The sequence below is a fragment of the Quercus robur genome, chromosome 7 (assembly GCF_932294415.1).
Source record: "Quercus robur chromosome 7, dhQueRobu3.1, whole genome shotgun sequence".
In the NCBI taxonomy this organism is placed as follows: domain Eukaryota; kingdom Viridiplantae; phylum Streptophyta; class Magnoliopsida; order Fagales; family Fagaceae; genus Quercus; species Quercus robur.
In genome coordinates this window covers 42,402,957-42,427,334 of record NC_065540.1, presented here as the reverse complement: position 1 = coordinate 42,427,334, position 24,378 = coordinate 42,402,957, and the positions used below count along the sequence as shown (strand labels likewise).

Below are 24,378 nucleotides of genomic sequence, written 5' to 3'. Positions count from 1 at the left end.
TCTAAGATTCTCCCTTGTCACTGTTGCCATGTCAACTATGTCCTTGCTGTCTGTGAATACCCAGAGATCACCTGAATTCACTCTCTTAAGACTATCACGACACAAGGGACATGACTGTGATCTTGATCGCCATTCTCGGTAATTAGCTTTACCATTCGTCTCCTTCTTGGTAATTTTCTGAAATCTCTCTTCCGCTTCAATATTTTTCTTTTTATTTAATTTGGAATTCAGAGAACAATGCTTTTGTTCTTTCTCTGTTACTTAATTATAATGGTTAATGATCAAACAACAATGCTTTCAAATGTGTAAAATTTATCAGATTTGTATTTCATATGTTAATCAAATATCTTTAGTCTAGGTGCATTTTTAAGGACATGGTTTAATTTTCTACCATGTAGAGAATTTAGCTTCAAAATTAGGCAACTCAACTAATTTGATGAATTTTTCAACAAATGCATTTCTTTTCTTTTTTTGGGTTCATCATCCCAACTAAACTGAAGCCCAAGCTAGACAGGTAAGGCAAGAATTACAAATATCTAATATTTGTACTTCTCCAAGTTGATTTAGGAAACTTTGAAATTTTTTTTTTTTTTTTTTAATGGTAAATATCTAAAAGCTAGATAGGAATGGTGGTAAATGCACTGAGAGATGTAGTGTATGTTTGGATAGCGGCAAGCCAAGCACATTTTGTGCGTCCAACATTTTTTAATGGGTCCCATGCATTGTTCACGGGACTCGACAGTCCTTTTTTTTTCTTTTTTCTTTTTTTCTTGAAAAACAACTTTAAAACTGGGTCCCACGATACTTGTAAGGACATAGTTTGAGTCCTAAACCCAAAAGGTCAAAGGATCTAAGCCCAAAGAACCCAATACAATGAATTTGTAGAGAATGAGTTGAAAAACTAGGCTCTAACGAGTTGGGTAACAAGTATAATAGATCCAGATGGCAAGAAAGAAAAGATAGATTAGTTTTATCTAAAGAAAAACCGTCCTCACTCCAATCCGAAAAGATCAGTTCTTATATATATTTCTTGAATTTGATTACAAGTACAGTTATTAGTGTTACAATATTTTTCTCTTGAATTTCCGATCCCCCTCTCTCAGGGCCTCTCTTCTATTTTATACTATCTTTTTCCTTTCATCTCTGCCCTCCACGTGTAGAGTAGATTGTTGGTATTGATCCTTGTCACATCAGCACCTTCCTGAAGTCTTTGGGAAGTAGCTGTAAGGCTGAAAACTACTGTTCAGGTATCACTTCCTTATTAATGCAGCCAGAGAGTTAGCTGCAGAGCATTCAATGCAATGGTAGCAGCTTTCCCTTAGATATTTCCCAGCTCCAATTTGTCCTGTACATTCATAATGCATATCCTTATCAATAGAACTTCCTGAAATGTCACTCTGGATGACAGAACACACTTTCTGATCTCAACTTTGTTTAGCCGAGGAAATATTCCTCCTCGGCCTACCTTCCCCAGCCCTCTCATTTGTAGCTTGCTCATGGAATTCTGAGTCTTACATCTTCATTACTGTTTATCTGTCCCCAGACCACTAAACGTCCTCAGACAAGGCCAAAGGCCCAACATATATTCTTGAGCCCCTTATCCCTAAGTACTATTCACACATTTAAAAATTATTTTCCTACAGTGTTTTCAATTTTCAGCAATAAACGGTATCCAAACAGACTCGTAAACACATGTTGCAATCAGTGGACCTAGATATCCTCAAATATGAAGGTGCAATTTTTTTTTTTTAATAAAAAAAATACTTCTTTAAATTTTGTTATTTTCTATTTTATGGTTTATAATTACTGTTGTTTGAATTACTAATATACCATTCTGAACATTTCACATTTCAAATATAGTCCTCGAACTTTTTTTTTTTTAATTTAAACAATTAACCCTTGAACGTTAGATTTTTAACTGGTCAAACACCATGTTAATGTTTTTGGCTAACACATTCATGATATAATTCGTAATGTTATATGGATATATTAACACCAGCCTCATTCAACGCGTGTAATTCAATTTTTTTTTTATGCTATAATTTTCCATTCCTTTCAATTCAAGGTTTATGCTTTAGTTTAATGAGATTATGTATTTGCCAATCACCAAAATAGCTAGGAGTGAGATTTGAATTAGCCCCAAAAACTTAACCTAAGACATGTGTATAATTGTAAGTGTTTTTAATTATACCTATGCATATGCACGGGTTTATAAACTAGTTAAAATAAATAATAATAATAATCGATTCATAGTTAATAACAATCAAATTGAGATATTAATTTAGAATGCATAAAGTTTAAACATGTATTTTGATTCCTTAATTAAATGATGAATTTAATCAAAAGTGTTACAGAATATAGCAATAAACCTACAAAAATTGTATACATGCCTCATTGTCTAGAATGATTTTAAAAAATAATATAGAGTTTCAATCTTTCTTCCTTTATTTTTTCTAAATAGTTAAAATTCGGGTTTATGCAAGAATTCAGCATTTGAAACTATAAAAAAGTCAGGATATGGAAAAGAAAAAAATATTAGTGCTGACTCTAAATTTTTTAGACATGTAGTGTGTGAAAGCTCAAAGATACAAGAGGTAATTATTTCTCTATATATTGAAGATATGAGATACAACCAGAATATATATACTACAATGCATATACAAGGAATATACATATATTAAGGAATGTATTAGCACAAGAAAGGCAGTGACAGATTAGTGGAGTTTGTTTGCACGTGGGTCATGCTCCTTTGATTGATTTCCTCTGTTTTAGCTTTCCATAACAGAGGTGCTTGTTGACTTAGTTTCTGCAGTAGCTGTTGGGATTATAATAGGAAATGAGCTAGCTATCTTGCCCACAAGATCAGCACTGTCATGAATGGAAATACTTTCCTTAACATCCCCCCGCAAGCTGATGGGACAAGGCGTAACCAGAAGCTTGGACCGTAACAATGAGAAGCGTGGAGTAGATAGACCCTTTGTAAAAATATCAGCAACTTGATCATCAGTTGAAATAAAGCGAAACACCATATCTTTATTAACAACTTTTTCATGAATGAAGTGGTAATCGACCTCGATATGTTTGGTTCTAGCATGAAAAACCGGGTTTGTAGCAAGGGCCAACGCACCAACATTGTCACACCACAAAGTGGGAGGTGAGACCAAGGGACATGGAGATCCTTGAGGAGCATTCGTATCCAATATAAGTCAGCAGTGGTAATAGCCATGGCCCGATATTCAGCTTCTGTACTTGAACGAGCCACAACGGGTTGCTTCTTGGCACTCCAAGAAACAAGACAAGGGCCAAGAAAGATGCCAAATCCAGTGGTTGATCGTCGGTCATCAGGATTGCCAGCCCAATCAGAGTCACAAAAGGCATGAAGCTTAAGTGAGCTTTTGGGGAAAGACAAGCCATGATCTATGGTCCCTTTTAAGTAGCGCAACACCCGTTTAGCAGCAGTCCAGTGATCAGATGTAGGTGAGTGCATAAATTGACATAACTGATTTACTGAGAATGCAATGTCAAGACGGGTAAGAGTGCAATACTGGAGAGCACCAACAATTTGCCTGTACTCAATGCCATTGGGTAAAGGTGCACCATCAAAACGCGAGAGTTTAGAACCAGAGGTAGTGGGGGTGGAGGATGGTTTAGCGCCAACCATGCGAGCACGATGGAGGAGCTCTGAAATGTACTTGGATTGCGACAAGTGGAGACCATGTGAATCTCGGACTGCATGAACACCTAAAAAATAAGATAGCTCACCCAAGTCTTTCAATGGAGAGTCAAATTGAAGATGCTTAATCAAGTGCAACATATGTGATGTATGAGTGCCAGTGACCAATATATCATCAACATAAATAAGGACATAAATGTGAATAGTAGAATGATGAAAGGTAAATAATGAGGCATCAACCAATGATTCAAGGAACCCCAAATGGATAAGAGATTGTCGAAGACGAGTGAACTATGCACGAGGGGCTTGCTTAAGCCCATATAAAGCCTTGTGCAACCAACAAACATGATGAGGAAGCTTAGGATCAACAAATCCCCTTGGCTGTTCCATATATACTTCTTCAAGAAGAGAGCCGTGCAAAAAAGCATTTGAGACATCCAATTGGCGAATGGACCAATTAAAATGCACAGCTAGTGCAAGGATAACACGAATTGTGGTGGGTTTGATAACAGGGCTAAATGTCTCAGTGTAATCAACTCCATCCTCTTGATCAAACCCTTTAGCAACAAGTCTTGCCTTATAACGATCAATTGAACCATCAGCCTTTTGTTTAAGATGGAAAACCCATTTATTCCGAATAATTTTTCTGTTGGGTGGTCGAGGACAAAGGGACCAGGTTCCATTAGCTAACAAGGCACCAAATTCTACCTCTATGGTTGCTCGCCATTCAGGGAGTTTGAAAGCTTGGTTAAAGGTGGTGGGTTCGGTAGGAAGTGAGTTGGCATGGAAGGCCTTAAGAGGGTGGCATGTGGAGTAATAGAGCTTATGGTCAGGGAAGTTTTTAGGGCGAGAAGCACCAGTCATGGAGCGAGTTACCATTCGGGTGGAGGGAAAAGGTGGTTGAGAAGTCTCAGGCGAGTTAGGTTGGGAAGGGTTGTCAGATGTGGAAAGTAAGGAATTTGGAGAAGGTGATTAAGGTGGAGACAATTGTTGGTGAGGAGAGGGAGATGAAGAAGATAGTAATGGGGAGTAGGTTGAGGTGTCCATAGGAGATGAAGAGGAATGAGGGTCTAAGGGAAAAAGAGAAATACCTGGATGTGGAGGCATAGGTAGAGGAAGTGATTCATCAAGGCGAGAGTTCTCTGCATGAGGATGAAGAGATGGCGCATTCTTGGCAGGAAAATCTTGTTCATTAAACACCACATCGCGAGAGATATAGACTCTATTTGTTGAGGGGTCTAGACATCGATAGCCATGGTGATTTGAACTATAACCCAAAAAAATACATTTTTTGCTCCTAAAGGTGAGTTTGTGAGGATTGTAGGGTCTCATCAAAGGGAAGCATGCACATCCAAAGGTGTTCAAGAAGTTGTAGTCAGGGGCATGGTTAAACAATTTAAAATAGGGTGTTTGATTAGACAAAGTGGGAGTGGGTAGGCGATTGATAAGATATATGGCAGTGAGAAAGGCATCAACCCAATATTTTGTTTGGAGTCCCGAATGTGCAAGTAAGGCCAAACCTGTGTCCATTACATGTCTATGTTTTCTTTCGGCAACACCATTTTGTTGAGAGGTGTGTGGGCAGGAAATCCGATGTAAAATGCCACTTTGAGCCAAAAAAATTTTAAAGTGAGTGGAGGAATACTCTCCACCACCATCAGATTGTAGGCTTTTAATTTTTGTAGAAAATAAGTTTTCCACCATACATTTAAACTTAATGAAGCAAGTGTAAACATCAGATTTGGATTTTAAAGGAAATAACCAAGAAAATCTTGAATAATCATCAATGAAAATTACATAATAGCGACAACCACTGAGAGAGACAACTGGTGACTGCCATACATCTGAATGCACTAATTGAAGGGGAAGACTAGACACTCTATCTGAATTGAAAAAAGGTAGGCGTTTGCATTTGGCTAGTTGACATGAGTCACAAAAAGATTGTTTATTATTTGAGTCACTTATTGGAAGCTTATTTTTATGAATGACTTGATGAATTGTAGACATGGTGGGATGGCCTAACCGTTGGTGCCATACCAAGGTAGAGGTTTGAACTCCAAGGAAGGCAGTGAGACCACGAAATTTATGGAAGGAGAGGCGGTGCAAGGGAATGGGATAGAGTCCATCTCTACTGTGCCCGTGCAAGAGAACTCAACCTGTCCGAATTTCCTTCACCAAAAAATGAGTTGCTGTTAGTCTAAAGAAGCAATCATTTTCTACACAAAATTTTTGTATAGATAGCAAGTTAACAGGTACATCAGGACAATGAAGTACAGTTTTTAATTGAAAGGTAGAATTTTGAGCAGTGAGAGTGGTAGAACCAATATTAGCTATTGGAAGACCAGAACCATTGCCCACAGCCACGTCGACACTGCCTTGATATGGTTCTCGTGATAGATTGAGGTTCTCCAAATCAGCAATGATGTGTTGATTAGCTCCACTATCTGCATACCACGACTGTTCTTCTTCTTCTGCAAACAGAGAATTGCTTTGAGCAACCATAGCAGCCAATTGGGTCGGAGGATGTCGACCTTGGTAAGAGTAGTCCATTCGATGATAACAGTCAAGTCCTTGGTGATTTGATTTACCACATATTTGGCAAGGTGACCGAGAGGAGTTGAAGGGTGAGGATGAAGGTTGATTTGGCCTCTGCTTTGGAAGATTGGTGTGGTGCGATTTCTGGTTTTGAAATGGCAATTGGGACTTGGATGGGCCATTGGTTTTCTGTGCTCCGTTGAACTTTGGTTTGCGATCTCTATTGTGTTGTTTATTTGAGTACAAGGCAAAGCTACTTGAGTCTGTCGAAGTCATGACGCCCTGATTTATGAGAAGAGTTTCATGATTCAACAACTCAGCTTCGAAGTCAACATATGTCCAGGAGGCTTCTCGGGTTGCAAGGTGAAATGTTGTGATGAAGGTATTGAATGATGGATTTAGACCACTGACTATGTATGAAATCAGATCATCATCATCCACTGGCTTATTTGCGGCAGCAAGTTGATCTGCCCATGACTTAGCCAATTGGAGATACTCCGAGCAAGATCGAGATTCTTGTCGCAAAGTCTGCAATTGGCGTTTTAAGTGAGCAATGCGAGATTTTGATTGGGAAGCATATCTAGTTGCCAAAGAACTCCAAACTTGGCAAGATGTGTTCAGTCCATAAACAGTGGAAAGAACATTAGGAGTGAGAGTTGCAATTATCCAACTCAAGACAAGTTGGTCCTTTTTGTACCAAAGCACATATTCTGGGTTCTTAACTTGTTTTTCCCCAGCAATTGTGCGCTTGTCAGGACACACCTCTGAGCCATCAACAATGCTCAACAGGTCATAGCTTCGCAAGATGGGCAAGAATTGAGAGACCCATTGCAAGTAATTTGTTCCATCTAATTTTATGGAAATCAAGGGAGTTATATTGGGTGTTTGGAAAAGATTGGCAGAGGAGTTTGAGTCCGCCATTGGAGAAGTTTGGTGTGAACCAGAGGGCTCTGATACCATGTGAAAGCTCAAAGATACAAGAGGTAATTATTTCTCTGGGTCATCCTTCTGTACCCCCTCTTTTTTTTTTAGGGGTACGGTACCCACCTAATTTTTAGCCATTTGATTTACTTGTTTTAATCTTAGCCGTTTGTATGATTTTAATAGGATATCAGTTACCGGTCAGTCAGGTTAACATATAAAACCCCAAAAAAAAAAAAAAACAACATACGGTTCTTCTTCTTCTCTCGCATCTGATCTGATCTGATCTGAAGCGAGTTCCTATGGGTTCTTCTCTTTCGTCGTCTCTTCTCTCCAACCTTCATTGTTGATGTTCTTAGGTAAATCACTGAACCTATTTTTTGGCATCTGTGTCTTTACAATCTAGAGTCTCTAAATTTCTTATAGCATTCATTTAGGGATTTTAATTCTTAACCCTTTTCCTCTATATTTGTTGAAGTTAGGGAAAAACCCTAGTGGTCTGTGTGCATGCCATGGATTCTGTCTCTTCCATCAATTGTAAATTTGAATCACAAAATATTGATAGGATTGTCTAGGTTTATTTGTGCCTCTGTGGGTTTTGTTTGATTTGTTTATGGCCAGTAGATTTTGGGAAACATCGCTCGGGACAGAGGAAATAGAGGAACAGAGCAAGAAAACAACAGAGAGGAGGAACATGCGGAGAATACAGCGAAACCCACATCGAAAAGCGAGTCAATTTCAGATCAAGAATTGAGGATAGCTCCTGAAACCGAGAAAAAGTTGGATTTTTTGAAAGAATTCGAAGGTTCAATTAAAGAAAGATTCCTCAGCTCCTCAAACATTGAAGAATTGAAAGCTGTAGATGTCTCTGTAGGGCCTCTCATACTCACAAGGTGTAAATCAGAACCAGCAAGAACCGAAGAGAAGCTTGATCCAGACTCTAATTTCTGGAAAAGAAGAAGGTTGGGTCTCATTGGTTCACACTCACAACCTGTTTTGTGATTAAATCCATTATTATAATTTCTATCTCTTTTATTTTATTTTATTTTATTTTTTTACTGAATTGAAAATATTTTTGGGCAGCTGAATTTGGAATTGGTTTTTTTTTTTTGTTTAATATTGAAAAAAAAAATACATGTTGAGCTATATATATAGGAGAGAATCTCTATGGCTCTATGGTAATATAAAAAGGTAAGTTTGGTTGTACACCGAAAGCTGAAAGAAATGAAATAGGTGTGTTCATCTATATCTATCTATGTGCTTTGCTTTGCTCTGCCACTCCTCATGGGCAGCTGTCTGTATTTACTACTTTTTATTTGTTTGTGTCATTTAAATCAATTTGTGTTTTTCAACGAATTTCATGGAACTGGAAGTTTGGGACTGTTCTCAGTGTTTTCTACTTTTGCTTTATGGACTGGTTTGGGGTAATGGGATTTTGATTAATATAATAAGCATCTTTGGATACTCTGACCAACTTAAATATTTGTTGAAAGCCTATGTGTATAGTAGCTTTATGAGGTGACCCCCACATCCCACATCTTATTGTAATACATGTTCATATCTCTGACTTTTTGATATTTAGGGGTTTATCTATAGTATAAAGAATAATAAATATGAAACATGATTCTAATTTTTTTAATGGGGGCTAGTTTGCCACTTTGCCTCTCTTTTTTTCTTGTTTTCAGAGAATTGCAATTAAGATTTTTGACCTCTTATTTACTTTCAACTTTTAAAGATTTGTTGATCAAAAAGTATGGTCTAAAGGTTCTATGATTAATGTCTAAAATGTGAAAGGTACGTGATCAGGTCATTGTCTTATAGCTTTTGGATATTTCATTTAAGGATGATTAGGGAACATAATCCATCATCCATTTCATAATTCACATTAGATAAGAAACATAGGGTGGAAAATTTTCGTTTGAGCTAAACTTCTTTGATTCAGACCACTTTACAAAGATTAGGTTGAGATAATTGAAACCTGGTTCAGGGCATGTTTGCCTTAAGTTTATTTTTTTTATTTTTATAAATTTTATTCAGCATAGGGACATCTATTTATCTTAACTTTACTGGTTGGAGTAATTTAAAAACTGCAACTTGAGACCAAAATTCTTTAATTGTCAATATGCCAAAGTTGAAAGTGAAGAACCAACAGGGAGTTACCTAATCACTTATGACAAACAGGAAAAGTGAATTTCATAATCATAATACAGATCCAAAAGCCAAACAAGCAGATGATAAGAAAAATTATCAAAGCATTCATTTTGAAGTGTGCTTTGTTGCAATTTCTATCCAGTACAATGTAAGTTATAAGGTATGTTGTGTTACAGCTCTGCCAATTTGCATATGTATGTTGTACTGTGTGATGTCAATATTATTTAAAAGATTATATTGTTTGTAGAAAAGTTTGTTATTTTAGAACTTAATAATGCAGAGCATAAGTTTTAAGTTTTTGAAGTGTTTTGCTCTCCAATTAAGCTATTCTGTTAGGATTTGTGCACTTGCCATTTTTTTTTAACAGTTATAGGTTCTTAAATCTGATTCTCTATATTAATTTTTCGGACCATTCATTGATGTTATTGTTTAATTCTAGCTCATCATAAGTAGGAGTCAACCTCATGAAAATCTGTCATGTAAGCATTTATCCTTCTAGCTCTCTCTTGCATTCAATGCTTTTTTTGGGATATAAGCATCCAACCTAAACCCAAAGCTGTTTTATCCTTGTTATTGAAAAATTATCAATTATCAATTATCTAATTATAGTTGATAATTAGAATGACATCCATGTAAAAAGATAACATCTGGAATGCATATACACATACAATTGAAGTCCATGTAACAAGACCAAGCTCTAAAACAAAGCTGAAACATTGATATGCACCCACAATCATTTACATTATTACTCAACTTTCAGATAATAAGAAACCTCTCAAAGGTTCATTATATGATTATATCATTTTTTTAGCATGTTGTTGTTTACTAGATTTTTTTATTTATTTAACAAACTTATTATATATGATTTTGAATTTGCTGATATTGTCAGGTTGAACTAGATGAGCCAAAGTTCTTGAATAATAATAGTTATATAAATAAATATCTAAGGCTCTATGCAAAGAGATTTGCTCTTATGAACATCTCCTTTTTTTTCAAGCTCTAATAGTTATATCATGTAAATGCAGATATTTTTGTTGCTAATGGAGTTGCAGAAGGGATAATAAGAAATTCTTGCGAGTTAGAAGTTTCCCAGTTCAGAACTTAAGAATGAATGAGCCAGAAATGCATATGCTTATGATTGTCTCTTTTTTCAATTGTTGCCATGATGGTATTCAAATATAGATGTGAACAAGACACATTGTAGTGGATATCTTTTTAAATGATTTTTTTCCCTTTTTAGATGGATTTCTTTGTAGTTTGTCTGCTTCTTTTAGATACTTTGCAACAAGTGACCGGCTTGTAGTTCATGAAAGTGAGTTATATATCAATTCAAGTTATAAATATTATGAGATGAAAACTACCATATTTAGATCCAAGTGCAAGTAGGTGGTCTGATTTCTTTGGATCATCTATGGCACATTCAAATAGAATTAGTGAATTTTGTTATTTCAAATGTGAATTTATGGAAAAGTGATTTCTTAGTAAACAAATTGTGGCATATACATATGGAATATTTCCCTTGTCATTATATTAGTGGTATACTTCTCGATTTTAACTAACCTAGTAATCATAATAGATTTAATATAGGCGAAAATGCACTTTTGGTCCCTACATTTTGGGCCTTGTTACAATTTGGTCCCTAAATTGATTTAGGTCCTAAGTCAGTCCCTGATTTTCAAAAATCGTTTTTAAAATAGTCCCTACCGTCAACCCAGTGACAGAAAATGCTAAGGTGGCAAACGGCGTGCCCTACTTGTTGACATGGCGCTGACGTGGATATTAAAATATTATTAAAAAAAACTTATTTAGCATTTTTGAAATGCCATATCAAATTTAAATTAATAAAAAATTAAAACAAAAATCCAGGTCAGAATTTTTAAAATAAATAAATAAATAAACATTAATTTAGTTAAATTAAGAAAAAAAAAAGTTTTTTCAGTTTAAAATTTTGAGTTTAAAAAATGGGTTTGTTTTTCATTATTTTTCGGAAGAACATTGTTCTTCTTCTTCCCCAGGACATGAACTTCATGCTTCATGTTCTTCCCCAAATCAAACCCAATAAATCCAAAAAATCAAACCCATAAACATCCGGTAAATCAAACCTAATAAATCCAAGAAATCAAACTCATAAACCACCCAATAAATCTAAGAAATCAAACCCATAAACATCCAGTAAATCAAACCCAATAAATCCAAGAAATCAAGCCCATAAACCTCTAGTAAATCAAACCCAATAAATCCATGAAATAAATATACAAATCCACATCAGAAAAAAAAAAAAAAAAAAAAAAAAAAAAAAAAAAAAACCACAAGCACAAAACCAAACTCACCGAGACAACTCCATCTCCGAAACACAAACATGGCCACACCGATCTCCACAGCCACACCAATCTCCACCTCCACTACCGACCACCTACCCCTACAGAAACCCAGAAAAAAGCAGCTGTATCTCCGGCTCAACAACCACCCTTGCTACTTCACCACCAGCTCCTGCTCCGACCGTATCTCCATCCTTTCCTAACCCATACACCAAACCCAACCCAACCCAACAAAAAATCCAAATGCTCTGGCCGTATCTCCATCCTCTCCCAACCCATACACCAAACCCAACCTAACAAAAAATCCAAAGGCGGCTCCTGGCTCTTCGTCTCCCACGACCCAGCCCATCCCAACTCGGTCATCTCCCTCCTCTTCCCCAACTCACCAACTCGCTCCGAACCCGAGTCCGAACTCGTCCTCCGCTTCGAACCGCTCATTGTCGCTGTGGAGTGCAAAGACCTCACCTCAGCTCAGTCGCTGGTCTCCACAGCGAGGTCGGCCGGGTTCAGAGATTCCGGCATAACCAGCGCGAACAACAAGCGCGTGATCGTCGCGATCCACTGCTCGATCCGGCTGAAGGTTCCGTTGGGGACCACCGAGTCCGTCATGGTCTCGCCGGATTTCGTTCTCACATCGTCCGCGTGGCTAACGAGAAAATGGAAGAGACAGAGAAAGAGAGGATTTGGAAAAAAAGAAGAAGAAAGGAAACGAAAAGAAGAAAGATACAGAGAAATAGAGAATCTGAAAAAGTTTTTTCTTTTTTTGTTTTTGATTTTGAATTTTTTCAGTTTAATTTTTTTAAAATTATTTTTATTTTTTTATTAATTAAAATGCTGACTTGTCATTAAAACGCTGACATGGATGCTGACCTGGTATTTTTAATAATATTTTAATATCCACGTCAGCGCCATGTCAGCAAGTAGGACACGCCGTTTGCCACATCAGCATTTTCTGTCACTGGGTTAACAGTAGGGACTATTTTAAAAACGATTTTTGAAAATCAGGGACTGACCTAGGACCTAAATCAATTTAGGGACCAAATTGTAACAAGGCCCAAAATGTAGAGACCAAAAGTGCATTTTCGCCTTTAATATATTTAGAAGTAAAATCTACCCCCACCTCATTGTGTTAAATACATGTAAGTGCTCTATTAACTTGTTGGAATAACTCATAAAGCCTAGTTTGCCTATCCAAAAATCTATTCAAAAAGGCATTCATGGCTTCACAATGTTGTGTAGTCTTGTCCCTAGAAAAAAATGACTTCTCATGTAAGATAATCTTTTGCATGAATGTGCATGATTGTCCATAATATCTAGATTGATTATGATTGTCCTCTCCATTGATAATGATTATAATGGAACAATAAAAATTATTTTTAACAATATGATAAATTCATATTTTGCAAGTTCAAGTTGTTACTAATAGCAAATTATTAGTTGGCTATGACGACAGATTTTTACCCATTATCTTGTCAATTAGGTTATCAATGGCTTTTTCATTACCTCGTGTATCTATTAAAAATGTTACTAAAATTAAAATGTAGAAGGTTTAAGAAAAATAATAATTGGAAAATATATTTTATGATCTTAAATTTAAATTCAAATTTAGGTATCCAAACAATGAAATTTCAAATCTTTCGTTATATAAGAAGACCCAAATACGGAATTTTAAAATTAATAGATTTCAAATCAAGGCATTTTACATCCTTGGTTCAAAATAATCCAAATCCAAATGTTGCCATCCAATTGAATTTCAAATATTTCGGTCATTTTTTAGGTTCTAAGGTAATCTGGTCATTATTTAGGTTTTAGGGGTTTTCGGTAATTTTTTAGGTTTCAAGGCTATTATAGTCATTTTTTAGATTCTAAGGGTTTTTTTTTTTTTTTTGTCATTTTTTATGTTCTATTGGTATTTCGGTCATTTTATAGGTTTTAATGGCATTATAGTCATTTTTTTGGTTTTAAGGGTATTTCGGTCACTATTAGGTTTCAAGAGGTACTTCGATAATTTTTTAGGTTTTAGGGTCATTCGGTCATTTTTTAGGTTCTAAGGGTATTTTAATTATCTTTTAGGTTCTAAGAGTATTCCGGTAATTTTAGAGGATTTCGAGGGTATTTGGGCCATTTTATAAGTTTCAGAGTATTTTAGTCATTTTTAAGGTTTCTAGTCATTTTGGTCATTTGTGGCAAAAATACTATCATATGTAATGTTTGTGCTACTTAATGTGATAATAAAACCATCAAATGTGAGGAAAAAAAAATAAAAAGAGGAAACTATCGAATGTAACAAAAGTACTGTCACATGTGATGTTGGTACTGTCCAATGTGACGATGGAACTGTTAAATGTGAGTAAAAATTAAAGTACCATCGAATATGAGAAAAGTACGGTCAAATAAGATGTTAGTATTGCTCAATGTGACAATGAAACCATCAAATGTGAGGAAAAAAAATAAAGGAATCACCGAATGTTGTGATGGTGGTAGCTTCCACTGAATGTGATGGAAGCTACCAAGGGAGATATGTAGGAAGTTAATTGGTATACCAATTAAGTGTGGAAGAAACCAAGATAAATCCAGCTGATTTTTTTTGTGAACAAAAGTAATTATTGTGGTTGGGCTAATTTCTTGGGATGCCTTTTTTTTTTTTTTTTTTTTTTGGTTTTTAGATCTAAATTTTTTAATAACTTAAAAAAAAAAATTACTATTGTGATGAGCGGTTATTAGTAAGTAAAAAAGTGATTTCAGTGGTAGGCCCAAATGTAAAATTATGGTCAGATGTGATATTTGTACTATCTACTGTGATGATTGAACTATCAATTGTAAGAAAAAAAATAAAATAGGGTACCACCAAATTTGACAAAAGTACAATCAAAAGCGATGTTGGTACTGCCCAATGTAATATTAGAACTGTCAAATTTGAGAATAAAAAATAGGGTACCACTAAATGTGACAAAAATAGAGTTAGATGCGATGTTGGTACTACTTAATGTGACAATGGAACCATCAAATTTGAGAAAAAAAAAAAATAAAGGAACCATTATATGTGACAGAACAACTGTCAAATTTGATATTGAAACAGCACAATGTGATAATGGAACCATCAAGTTTGAAAAATAAATAAAGGAACCACTAAATGTAACAAAAGAACTGCCAAATGTAATGTTGGAACTGCACAATGTGACGATGGAACCGTCAAATGTGAGAAAAAAAAATAAGAGAACTACCGAATGTGACAAAAGAACTGTCAAATATGATATTAGAACTGCACAATGTGAGGACGGAAGCGTTAAATGTGAGAAAAAAGTAAGAGAAACACAAAATGTGAGAAAAGAACTGTCACATGTAATGTTGGAACTATACAATGTGGGGATGAAACTGTCAAATGTGAGAAAAAAATAAGGGAACCATCGAATGCGACAAAAGAACTGTCACATGTGATGTTGAAACTACATAATATGAGAATGAAACTGTCAAATGTGAGAAAAAAAGTAAGGGAACTAACCAATGTGACAAAAGAACTATCACATGTGACAAAAATAGAACAGATGTGATGTTGGTACTGCTTAATATGACAATGGAATCATCAAATTTGAGAAAAAAAATAAAGGAACCACTATATGTGACAAAAGAATTGTCAAATGTGATATTGGAACTGCACAATGTGATAATGAAACCGTCAAATGTGAGAAAAAAAATAAGGAAACCACCGAATGTGACAAAAGTACAGTCACATGTGATGTTGGTACTGCGCAATGTGAGGATGGTACCATAAAATGTGAGGAAAAAAAATAAGGGAACTACCGAATGTGACAAAAGTACAATCACATGTGATGTTAGTACTGTGCTTTGTGAGACTGGTACCATAAAATGTGAGGAAAAAAATAAGAGAACCACCGAATGTGACAAAAGTACAGTCACATATGATGTTGGTACTGTGCAATGTGAGGATAGCACCATCAAATGTAAGAAAAAAAATAAAGGAACCACCAAATGTGACAAAAGTACAGTCACATGTGATATTGGTACTGTACAATGTGAGAATGGTGCCATCAAATGTGAGAAAAAAATAAAGGAACCACCGAATGTGACAAAAGTACAGTCACATGTGATGTTAATACTACACAATGTGAGGATGGTACCATCAAATGTGAGAAAAAATAAGGAAACCACCGAATGTGACAAAAGTACAATCACATATGATGTTAGTACTACACAATGTGAGATGTGAGAATGGTACCATCAAATGTGAGAAAAAAAAATAAAGGAACCACCAAATGCGACAAAAATACAGTCACATGTGATATTGGTACTGCACAATGTGAGGAAGGTACCATCAAATGTGAGAAAAAATAAGGGAACCACAGAATGTGACAAAAGTACAATCACTTGTGATGTTAGTACTACACAATGTGAGGATGGTACTATCAAATGTGATATTTTGGTAACCTAATATAGCAGGTTGCCTACTAGTGGGTACCGTACCCCCAAAAAAAAAGAGGGGGTACTGTAGAATTACCCTATTTCTCTATATATTGAAGATATGAGATACAACCAGAATATATATACTACAATGCATATACAAGGAATATACATATATTAAGGAATGTATTAGCACGGGGAATGCAGTGACAGATTAGTGGAGTTTGTCTGCACGTGGGTCACGCTCCTTTGTTTTAGCTTTCCATAACAGAGGTGTTTGTTGACTTAATTTCTGCAGTAGCTGTTGGGATTATAATAGGAAATGAGCTAGCTGTCTTGCCCACAAGATCAGCACTGTCATGAATGGAAATACTTTCCTTAACATAGTGTTCAATAATTTCAATAATGTTTTACACAACTTTTTTCATAACAAAATTTATGGTTGTTGAAGTGATCAATTGGGTAATAGGAGGAAGAAAAAAAAAAAAAAAAAAAGTGATTCCACGCGTGTTAGTTGTGTCCATCAGTCATTCACTCCCCTCAGAGCTCCACAAAATTTGACCTAATTACTGATATTTGAACTACTTTGGCCCCTTTGATAAATTGATTTACTTTCCATAAAACAATTCCACTTTTCCGAACAAAAGATGGTGATTAATGGATCCCACCATCTGCATGTGAAATTATTCAACAATATAAAATGAATCTCATGTACAAAATCCAGATGTGACATCCATTTCTTTTTTTTTTCTTTTTCTTTTTATGGAAAGAAAGTGTAGTTACTGTAGTATACTGAGGGTACAGTGATAAAGCAAATTAAGGATCCAGATGCATTAGCCCACAGAGTGATTCAGCAACAAATAATATGCTGACAGCTTTAGATATTAAATAATAACTCTAAAGATGTGGAAGTGGAAAGTGGAAACCAAAATCCGCACAATTTGTTGCAGATGGTGACAAGATGGGTGGAGTAATTTACTTTTTATTTTCCAAACGGGAAAGATGTGGAACTATCTGAGATCAAAGTCTCAAGGATATATTTTCCAGACAATGTGGAACCCAGATACACAACTTTTTGGGTGGTACCAGCTCTGTGATCCGTCAATGTGTAATCTGCCAAGTCACAGCTGAGAAATCCAAGCATCAAAAGCATGTCTGACTCAGCAATATTCAGAGGTGTCAACTGTCAAACCCAAACAATCATCACAATCTCAAATTATACGAATTAGTAATCACTTTTTTTTTTTCTCTTTTTCTTTTTTTTTATGAACAAGGGGAGACTCACCTCCTGGGCGTGACCATAAGTGCTTTCCGCTAGAGAATATTAAATTGAATCATAGCTACTATAGTTGGGGTGACCAGAGACTTCACCTTAGCCCTACGAGAGAGAGCTAGAAGCTTAAGGTTAGTTGCAGGTAGAAATCCCACAGTCAAACATGGGACCTGGTGCTCTACGTTCACACCAAGACCACTAGGCCACCTCTGTCGGTGGTAGTAATTACATATTCATCAGTATGCAAGTGGTCGTATCTACCACAAACGTGACATTAAGAACGACAAAAGTAACAAAACTATGTATAGAAGGGCAAACTACTGATTTGATGTTGACATTTAAAATATATATATATATATTTGACTAGCAGCTAGTGGCTCGGATTGCAGGAATTGCATATTCATCACTATTAGCTGATTCTACCACAAACATGGCATGAGTAACTGCAGAAGAAACAATATAAAACGTAGTATAGAAAGGAACTTTATTACTTGGCACTTTATTATTGGACTAGCTGCTCAAAAATGCAGAAATTGTATATTTATCAGTACGCAGGCGATTCTACCACAAACATGACATGAAGGACTGCAGAAGAACACTATAAAACAAAGTATAGAGAGAGGCAAACACATTACACATAGCAAAGAGGAACACTGAACACACAAACACAAGGAGGCAAGAATGGAGGGCAGAAATCGTCGTCACGAACATGAAGGGTTAGTTCAAATTTCTTTGCTTTAAAAAGTTCTACATTTCTTTATATACCCATGAATCTTACTTGTTCAATATTAATAAAAATTTTCTTGACAAAACAGGAACGTGTATCAATGTCTTACCTGCACCATCATTTTCTTTTTTTAGTAAGGCTTATAGTTCAATCTTACTCCTTATTGAGAGCTGATACCGAAATTGCCCCATGAGCAGGGTAGTGCTCTGTTCTGGGCAGAGTTACTAAAGGTTCCGTTTGGCTAAAAAATAATATAAAAATATGACATAAGATCATTCACAACCTGTCTGCTAAAACATTTACTTTGCACACCAAAAAATTGTTTTTTTTTTTAATCTATTTTAGCATAACACTTAACAATAAACCCTACATCCTATACTTTATTATTTTATCACTTCAAATACCAAAAAAAGAATGTTCATCATCTGGTCTGCTATAGCTAAATTTTTTAGTTTGTTACTATAGTAAATTGCTACTTTTAGCGGTTACTGTAGCAACAATCCAAACACAAAAAAATTATTTTATATTCAATTCTCTCTCTCTCTTTCATGCATAAAGAAATAATAAAGAATAAAATAAAAATATTTATACGAAGAGCTAAAATAATAGAGTATGAGATGTATTGTGTATTGTAAAGTGGCATGCTAAAATATATAAAGTAGTTTTTTTGTGTGCTAAAAGCTAAATTGTTTAGCTAATCAAATGTGAATGCTCTAATTTTTTTTTTTTTTATCTCCATATATTAAGAGAATTCAAAAAGTTAGTTATGACTTCAAAAAAATGTCAAAAATATCTCTAATCTAATTAGATAATTGTTATTCCTAAAAAGTAAAAAAATAGGGTTAAAATTGTAATTTAACAAAATTCATAAACAAAAAACTACCCTAGAAATTTTTTACTAAAAATTAGTATATATTTTCTATGTAAATATATCTCACACACAATTGATACATTTTTTTTACTAAACCTAACTGTTTACTTCTTTTCAAAATCCTAAATAGCTTTTTAAAGATCTCTTCTATGTAACCTCACTAATTGAAAAATTATGATATTAAACTCAAAATAAAAAAAAGAGCCTCATTGCACGTATGGAGCACATGTGATGAGGTTAGTTCTTTATTATTTCTTTATGTATGGAAGAGAGAGATAGAATTGAAAAAAAAAATATATATATATATATATATTTGTGTTTAGATTGTTGCTACAGTAAATTGCTAAAGATAGCAGTTTATTGCAGCAATAAGCTAAAAAGAAATCAAGCTATAGCACACTACGTGTTGGTTGGTTTTTGGTATTTGGGCTGCTAAAAAAACATTTTGACTATTTTGACACACTCAATGTAAATGCTCTTTTTCTTAGTCCATAGAGTAATAAAAAAAAAAAAAAAAAGTTAATTCTATTATTAAGTAGCTTATATTTTGTGGAGCATCACATTAGTTGTACTCTAAAAATACCTAATAATTACTCAAGGAAGATTTGAGATGGAATTTTCGATACATATTCAAAGACACCAAATAATTTAACTTGTGGGCATAATCTCTTTACAAGAAAAAACTCTTGTTAGCAAATGAAATGTCATGGACTCATGGATACTCACTTAATTCCCTTCTACTCCCTCTTCAACTATATATACACCAATATTGCATGTAATCTCAGGCAATTTCATGTTTTTCTATTTGTGGCAGTCAACAAGAACTTGGTTCCTCTACGACAGTCCATACTGCTTTTGGCTTTCTAATCTTATCGCTACTCACCCTCCTCCAAGTCAAGTATCAAAACTTCGGCAACCCATATCAAACACATGGTGCAACCATGTTGCTTTTTGTCATAGCCGTGCTTGTTTACACCATAGCATTGGCAGGGATGAGCCAATTTACTTCCAACACAAGCTACCTCCCTCTACTCAAGTGTGTTTGTTTCATTTTTGGAGCTTTTTCTTGTGACTTGCTGCTGCTGATCCTTGTACCTCCCTTTGGATGGTTCATCCTCATTTTATGTGTATGCATGTCTGTACGATTAATTTGCGACTCCCACGGACAAATTCTTCAATGTTTTCAACAAATTTACCAATCGATCAATCAGTCTACTTCAAAGATATTCAACATATTGTGCGGCTGGTTCCAAAATAGTTTCCGATCATTATGTCAATCAGCTTCCAGAGCATTAAACAGTTCTTCCATGCCAATTGCCAACTCAATAGAGAAACAAGTGGTGAACAGGCCAGAAATTAATGCTTAATTAGTCCTGCTTGTCAGTTTAGATTTATAATATAATTATCATGTCAAAGTAAGTGGCCTTGTATTCCGATTTGATCTTCCTTCTACAGTTCTACACCTCCTATCTAAGGTTAAAAACTCCACAAATTAATATGCTCATATCATGTTAAGCTTGTGCAACAAATAGTTGAATATGTTCTGAATCTCATAGATGTTAAAACATTGCAAGGTTAGTGGAAAAGTGCAACAACTATTAGTCATGGTTCTTCGTAAGGCTACTGGTTGAAAAAGACAAATGATGTGACTCATATGTACGGAGATTAGAAGAAAAATAATGAGGTTTATCAAAAATGTGTTGATGATTGCTTTAAATAGTCACCGTGATCTATTGATCTTTTCTATTTTCAATTTTTGTTTGATTTTTTCTATTTTCAATTTGTATTTTGTGCCTCACAGCAAGTGACACAAGATGTTTATTTTTTAAATTTTGTGACCGTAGCTCTGAGATGACTTCCAAAACTACAATATAATTAATGTGCCAATGAGAAGTACGCAACAAATATATATATATATATATATATGTATATATATAAGGGTAAAATCAAACCCAATGCCGTGCTCTACTTTGCACCTCACAAAGAAAAAGAGTAGCATAAATTTTAGTTTGAGGGATTCGGTAAAAGAGTCTCTTCTCATTAAAAAATAATTTAACCAAAAAAATAATAATAATAGTAATAAAATAAAATAAAATAAAAGGTAAAAAAGTCTGTAAAAGTTGGAACTTGTGGCCTTCGACTTTTGTGTGAGTACTGGGCCAATTATGGTTCGAAAGTTGTGGTGTGTGGATTTGCTGTTTTTACTTTTTAGGCTTAGCGGATCTGATTGCTGGATTTTGATGGACCTGCTGAAGCTCCTCTTTGTTCACTTTTAGTCAATTGTAGTAGGAAATAACAACTGAGCCCATTAGATAATATAGGCCCGCCTTTCATATATTAGGCCTAATTTCTCAAGATTGAGAGTCCAGCTCGATTAGCAGAGTTCATCCATCATCCATGAGCCCATTAAAACCTTCCTTCTTAGACGGAACCTTGCCCAAGGACTAGCTCTCTCACCGGCTAGCCTCCAATTTATCTCGGTCAATAACTCAATATGGTTAGATTTCTAGTTTTCTACTCCCTTCCCATGTGGAATTATTCAAAGCATCCTATATATGTTACGTTGTTACCCTTTCCCTTTCTATGTGTATAAAAGAATCTAATGCATAGAATTTGTGGGAGTACCCATGCCTTAAAAATCAATGACCAAGCTATGCAATCACCTCAATCAATCCGACCATCAACATATGATTCCCTTCCCTAGTTGGCCAATTATGGAGTCATTTTCAACAATAATTCACCCTAACTCTCTTCACATTGGCATTGATTGTGCCCACAACAAACCATCTTTTTTTTTTTTTTTTGAGAAACAAACCATCTTATTTAATGCTATTGACCAACATCCCATCTGCCTACACACTGGGAGAAGCTTTCCTAACACATCCCCTTAGTCAAAGTGCGGGGATGACCAATTAGCAAGTGTTGGGGTCATGCAAAAATTGGCCCCACACACGCACTAGCATCAGACATTCTATCTCAAATGCCATTTTCACACATAAAAACCTACTTTTTATTTTCTTTTTCTTTTTTACACACTATTTTACAATATACCATATATCAGATATTTTACTCTTTCCTTCAACACATTAAAATAATATATACAACACATTAAAATAACCAAAAAACACCCCTACAATATATATAAAAATAAATAAATACAAAATCCCGCACCACCCACAGATCACCACACCACAGCTAACAATCACCAACCACCACACATAATTAACCACCGACCACCAAAATCAACCACTACAACAACCAAAAAAAAAACCCAAAAAATCACCACAACCAATGTTAGCCCACTGTAACAACACACACAAAAAAAACCACCACCACAACCACCATGACAGAGATCTCGAGGAGAGGAGGCTAGGCAAATCAACGATGGCTTAGGGAGAGGAGATTCAATGATCAACAACAACTGGACGAGATGCGGTCAGACAAGGTTGGTTGCTAGGCGAGAGTCGTTTGGTGAGATCGGCGACAGCAATGAGACTAAGATCGGCGGCATGTGAGGTGGCAAGCCCAAAGGAGTAATCGAAATCAAAGGAGAGATCGGCGGTGAGAGTGAAAGGAGAGTCTAATTCCAAAAAAATAAAAGAGAGGTTGAAAGTGAATGAGAGAAAGAGAGGCTAAGAGAGTGAATCAGATAGGTCACGGGTGAGAGGGGAGAGAGAAAAATGGAATAAAAAATATTAAAAAGTTTTAGCATTTCTATCTGTACAATTCTATTTTTAAAACTGTACTGTTCATTAGAACAATACAGACAACAAATGCTAAAATTTTATTCCTATTTTGTTTACTCTCTCTCTCTCTCTCTCTCTCTCTCTCTCTCTCTCTCTCTCTCTCTCTCTCTCTCTCTCTCTCTCTCTCTCTCTCTCTCTCTCTCTCTCTCTCTCTCTCTCTCTCTCTCTCTCTCTCTCTCTCTCTCTCTCTCTCTCTCTCTCTCTCTCAACCATGCCAATCTCACCACATGACCACAACACCACACCAATCTCACCATGTTGACCACCAAGCCACTCCATCGAGCTTGTTGTGCCATCCACCACACCACTCTACCAATCTCGTATCGTGTGAGATATATATTTTTCTTTTATTTTCCAATGGAGGGTTTTTTTTTTTTTTTTTTTGGTGGTTGTGAGTTTATTTTCTTGGCTTGTGGTAATGGTTTATTTTTTGCTAAAATACAAAACTGACCCTCTAACTTTCTTCAGATTTCATATTAGTCCTTTAACTTTACTTTCGTTCATTTTAGTCCTCTTAATTTCAGATTTATTCAATTAAGACATTTTCGTTAACTTTTGTTAAAATAATTTGAAAAAAAATTCTGGAAAATATTTTTCAATAATTAATTGAATTTTTTTAATTTAAAAATTTGAAGAAAAATTTATAAAATTGAAAAATTAACCACAATATATAACAAAAGTTGATGGAAAAGCCTTAATTGAATAAACTTGAAAGCTAGAGGACTGAAATGAATAAAAGCAAAGTTAGAGGACTGAAATGAAATCTGAAGAAACTTAGAAGGTCAATTTTGCATTTTACCCTTTATTTATTATTTTTTTTTATGTTACTGTGGGTTTTATTTTTGTAGTTGTGGGTTGATTTTCATGGATGGTTCTGGGCTGATTTTGCTTGTTGCAGCAGTGGTGAGGTAGGCTGTGGGTAGTGGTGATATTTATTAAATTTTAAAGGTAAATTGCACTTTTCCTAGTTTAAGTACGAGGTAGTTGTGATATTTCATTTTAGTTTAAAACATAGCAATGCCTCCCCCAAATATGAGTCTTACTATTATCACTTAACTATTTTCAATTAAAATTAGAAATTAGAATCCAGTTTTTCTTCACCATTTTTCATACTGCTCAAGGTAAATTAACTCCATTTTCTTTAAAGTAAAAATGATCTCATTTTGTTAAATTTTGTGCATAAAAGCCATGACATTTTTTGATTGTCCATATAAAGAGGAAACAGAAGCCAGTGCTGACTTTTGCACGCATAACTTACAGCATGAGCAGCTGAGTGTTGTGATGTGTGGAGGCTGGATTTTGAATTGGGGCCTTCTGAAGCACCTTCTTGTTGCTAGGTTGCACGGACACGCCATTTTTGGCGTTGTGTCGGTGTCGGACACCGGAACGGGTACGACTCACCGGATTCCCTTGTCTGGCGAGTGTCTCCTTTTTTTCTTTTTTGCTTCTCCGACACGGCACTGACACGGCTTTGACATGGCTCCGACACGCCAACAGTGAAAAAAAAAAAGAAAAAAAAAAAAGAAAATCACAGATTTCTCAACCCATCTCAAGTTCTCAACCCACATCTCAAGTTGAAAACCCATAGATAGTTGCCGGTGGACACGCCAGCAGTGAAAAAAAAAAACAGAAAATCACAGATTTTGACAGTCGCCGGTGAAAGTTTAGAGTCTGATACCGTGAAAGTTGAAGCCCATAGACAGTCGCCGGTGCAAGATCGGGCCGATCGGCGAGTCGGCGAGCT

At 35.4% G+C, this 24,378-nt stretch overlaps 2 protein-coding genes and 1 long non-coding RNA gene across 3 annotated transcripts; 2 read left to right on the top strand and 1 right to left on the bottom strand.

Annotated features, from left to right (window-relative positions):
• Window positions 1–2,768: 2,768 nt before the first annotated feature.
• Window positions 2,769–3,814, bottom strand: LOC126691433 (uncharacterized mitochondrial protein AtMg00810-like). Its single transcript, XM_050386483.1, has 2 exons — window positions 3,128–3,814; window positions 2,769–2,975 (listed from the first exon to the last, which is right to left on the bottom strand). Exons 1-2 carry the CDS (start codon window positions 3,812–3,814, stop codon window positions 2,769–2,771), a joined length of 894 nt encoding a protein of 297 aa, XP_050242440.1.
• Window positions 3,815–7,401: 3,587 nt separating this feature from the next.
• On the top strand, window positions 7,402–10,637 carry LOC126693513 (uncharacterized). Its single transcript, XR_007645388.1, has 2 exons — window positions 7,402–7,488; window positions 7,754–10,637. It is a non-coding gene; the product is annotated as an uncharacterized LOC126693513 (long non-coding RNA).
• Window positions 10,638–17,830: 7,193 nt separating this feature from the next.
• Window positions 17,831–20,574, top strand: LOC126690919 (uncharacterized). The gene is made up of 2 exons (XM_050386027.1): window positions 17,831–18,006; window positions 19,703–20,574. The coding sequence occupies exons 1-2, from the start codon at window positions 17,972–17,974 to the stop codon at window positions 20,253–20,255; spliced, it is 588 nt and encodes a 195-aa protein (XP_050241984.1). The 5' UTR covers window positions 17,831–17,971; the 3' UTR covers window positions 20,256–20,574.
• The last annotated feature ends 3,804 nt before the right edge of the window (window positions 20,575–24,378 follow it).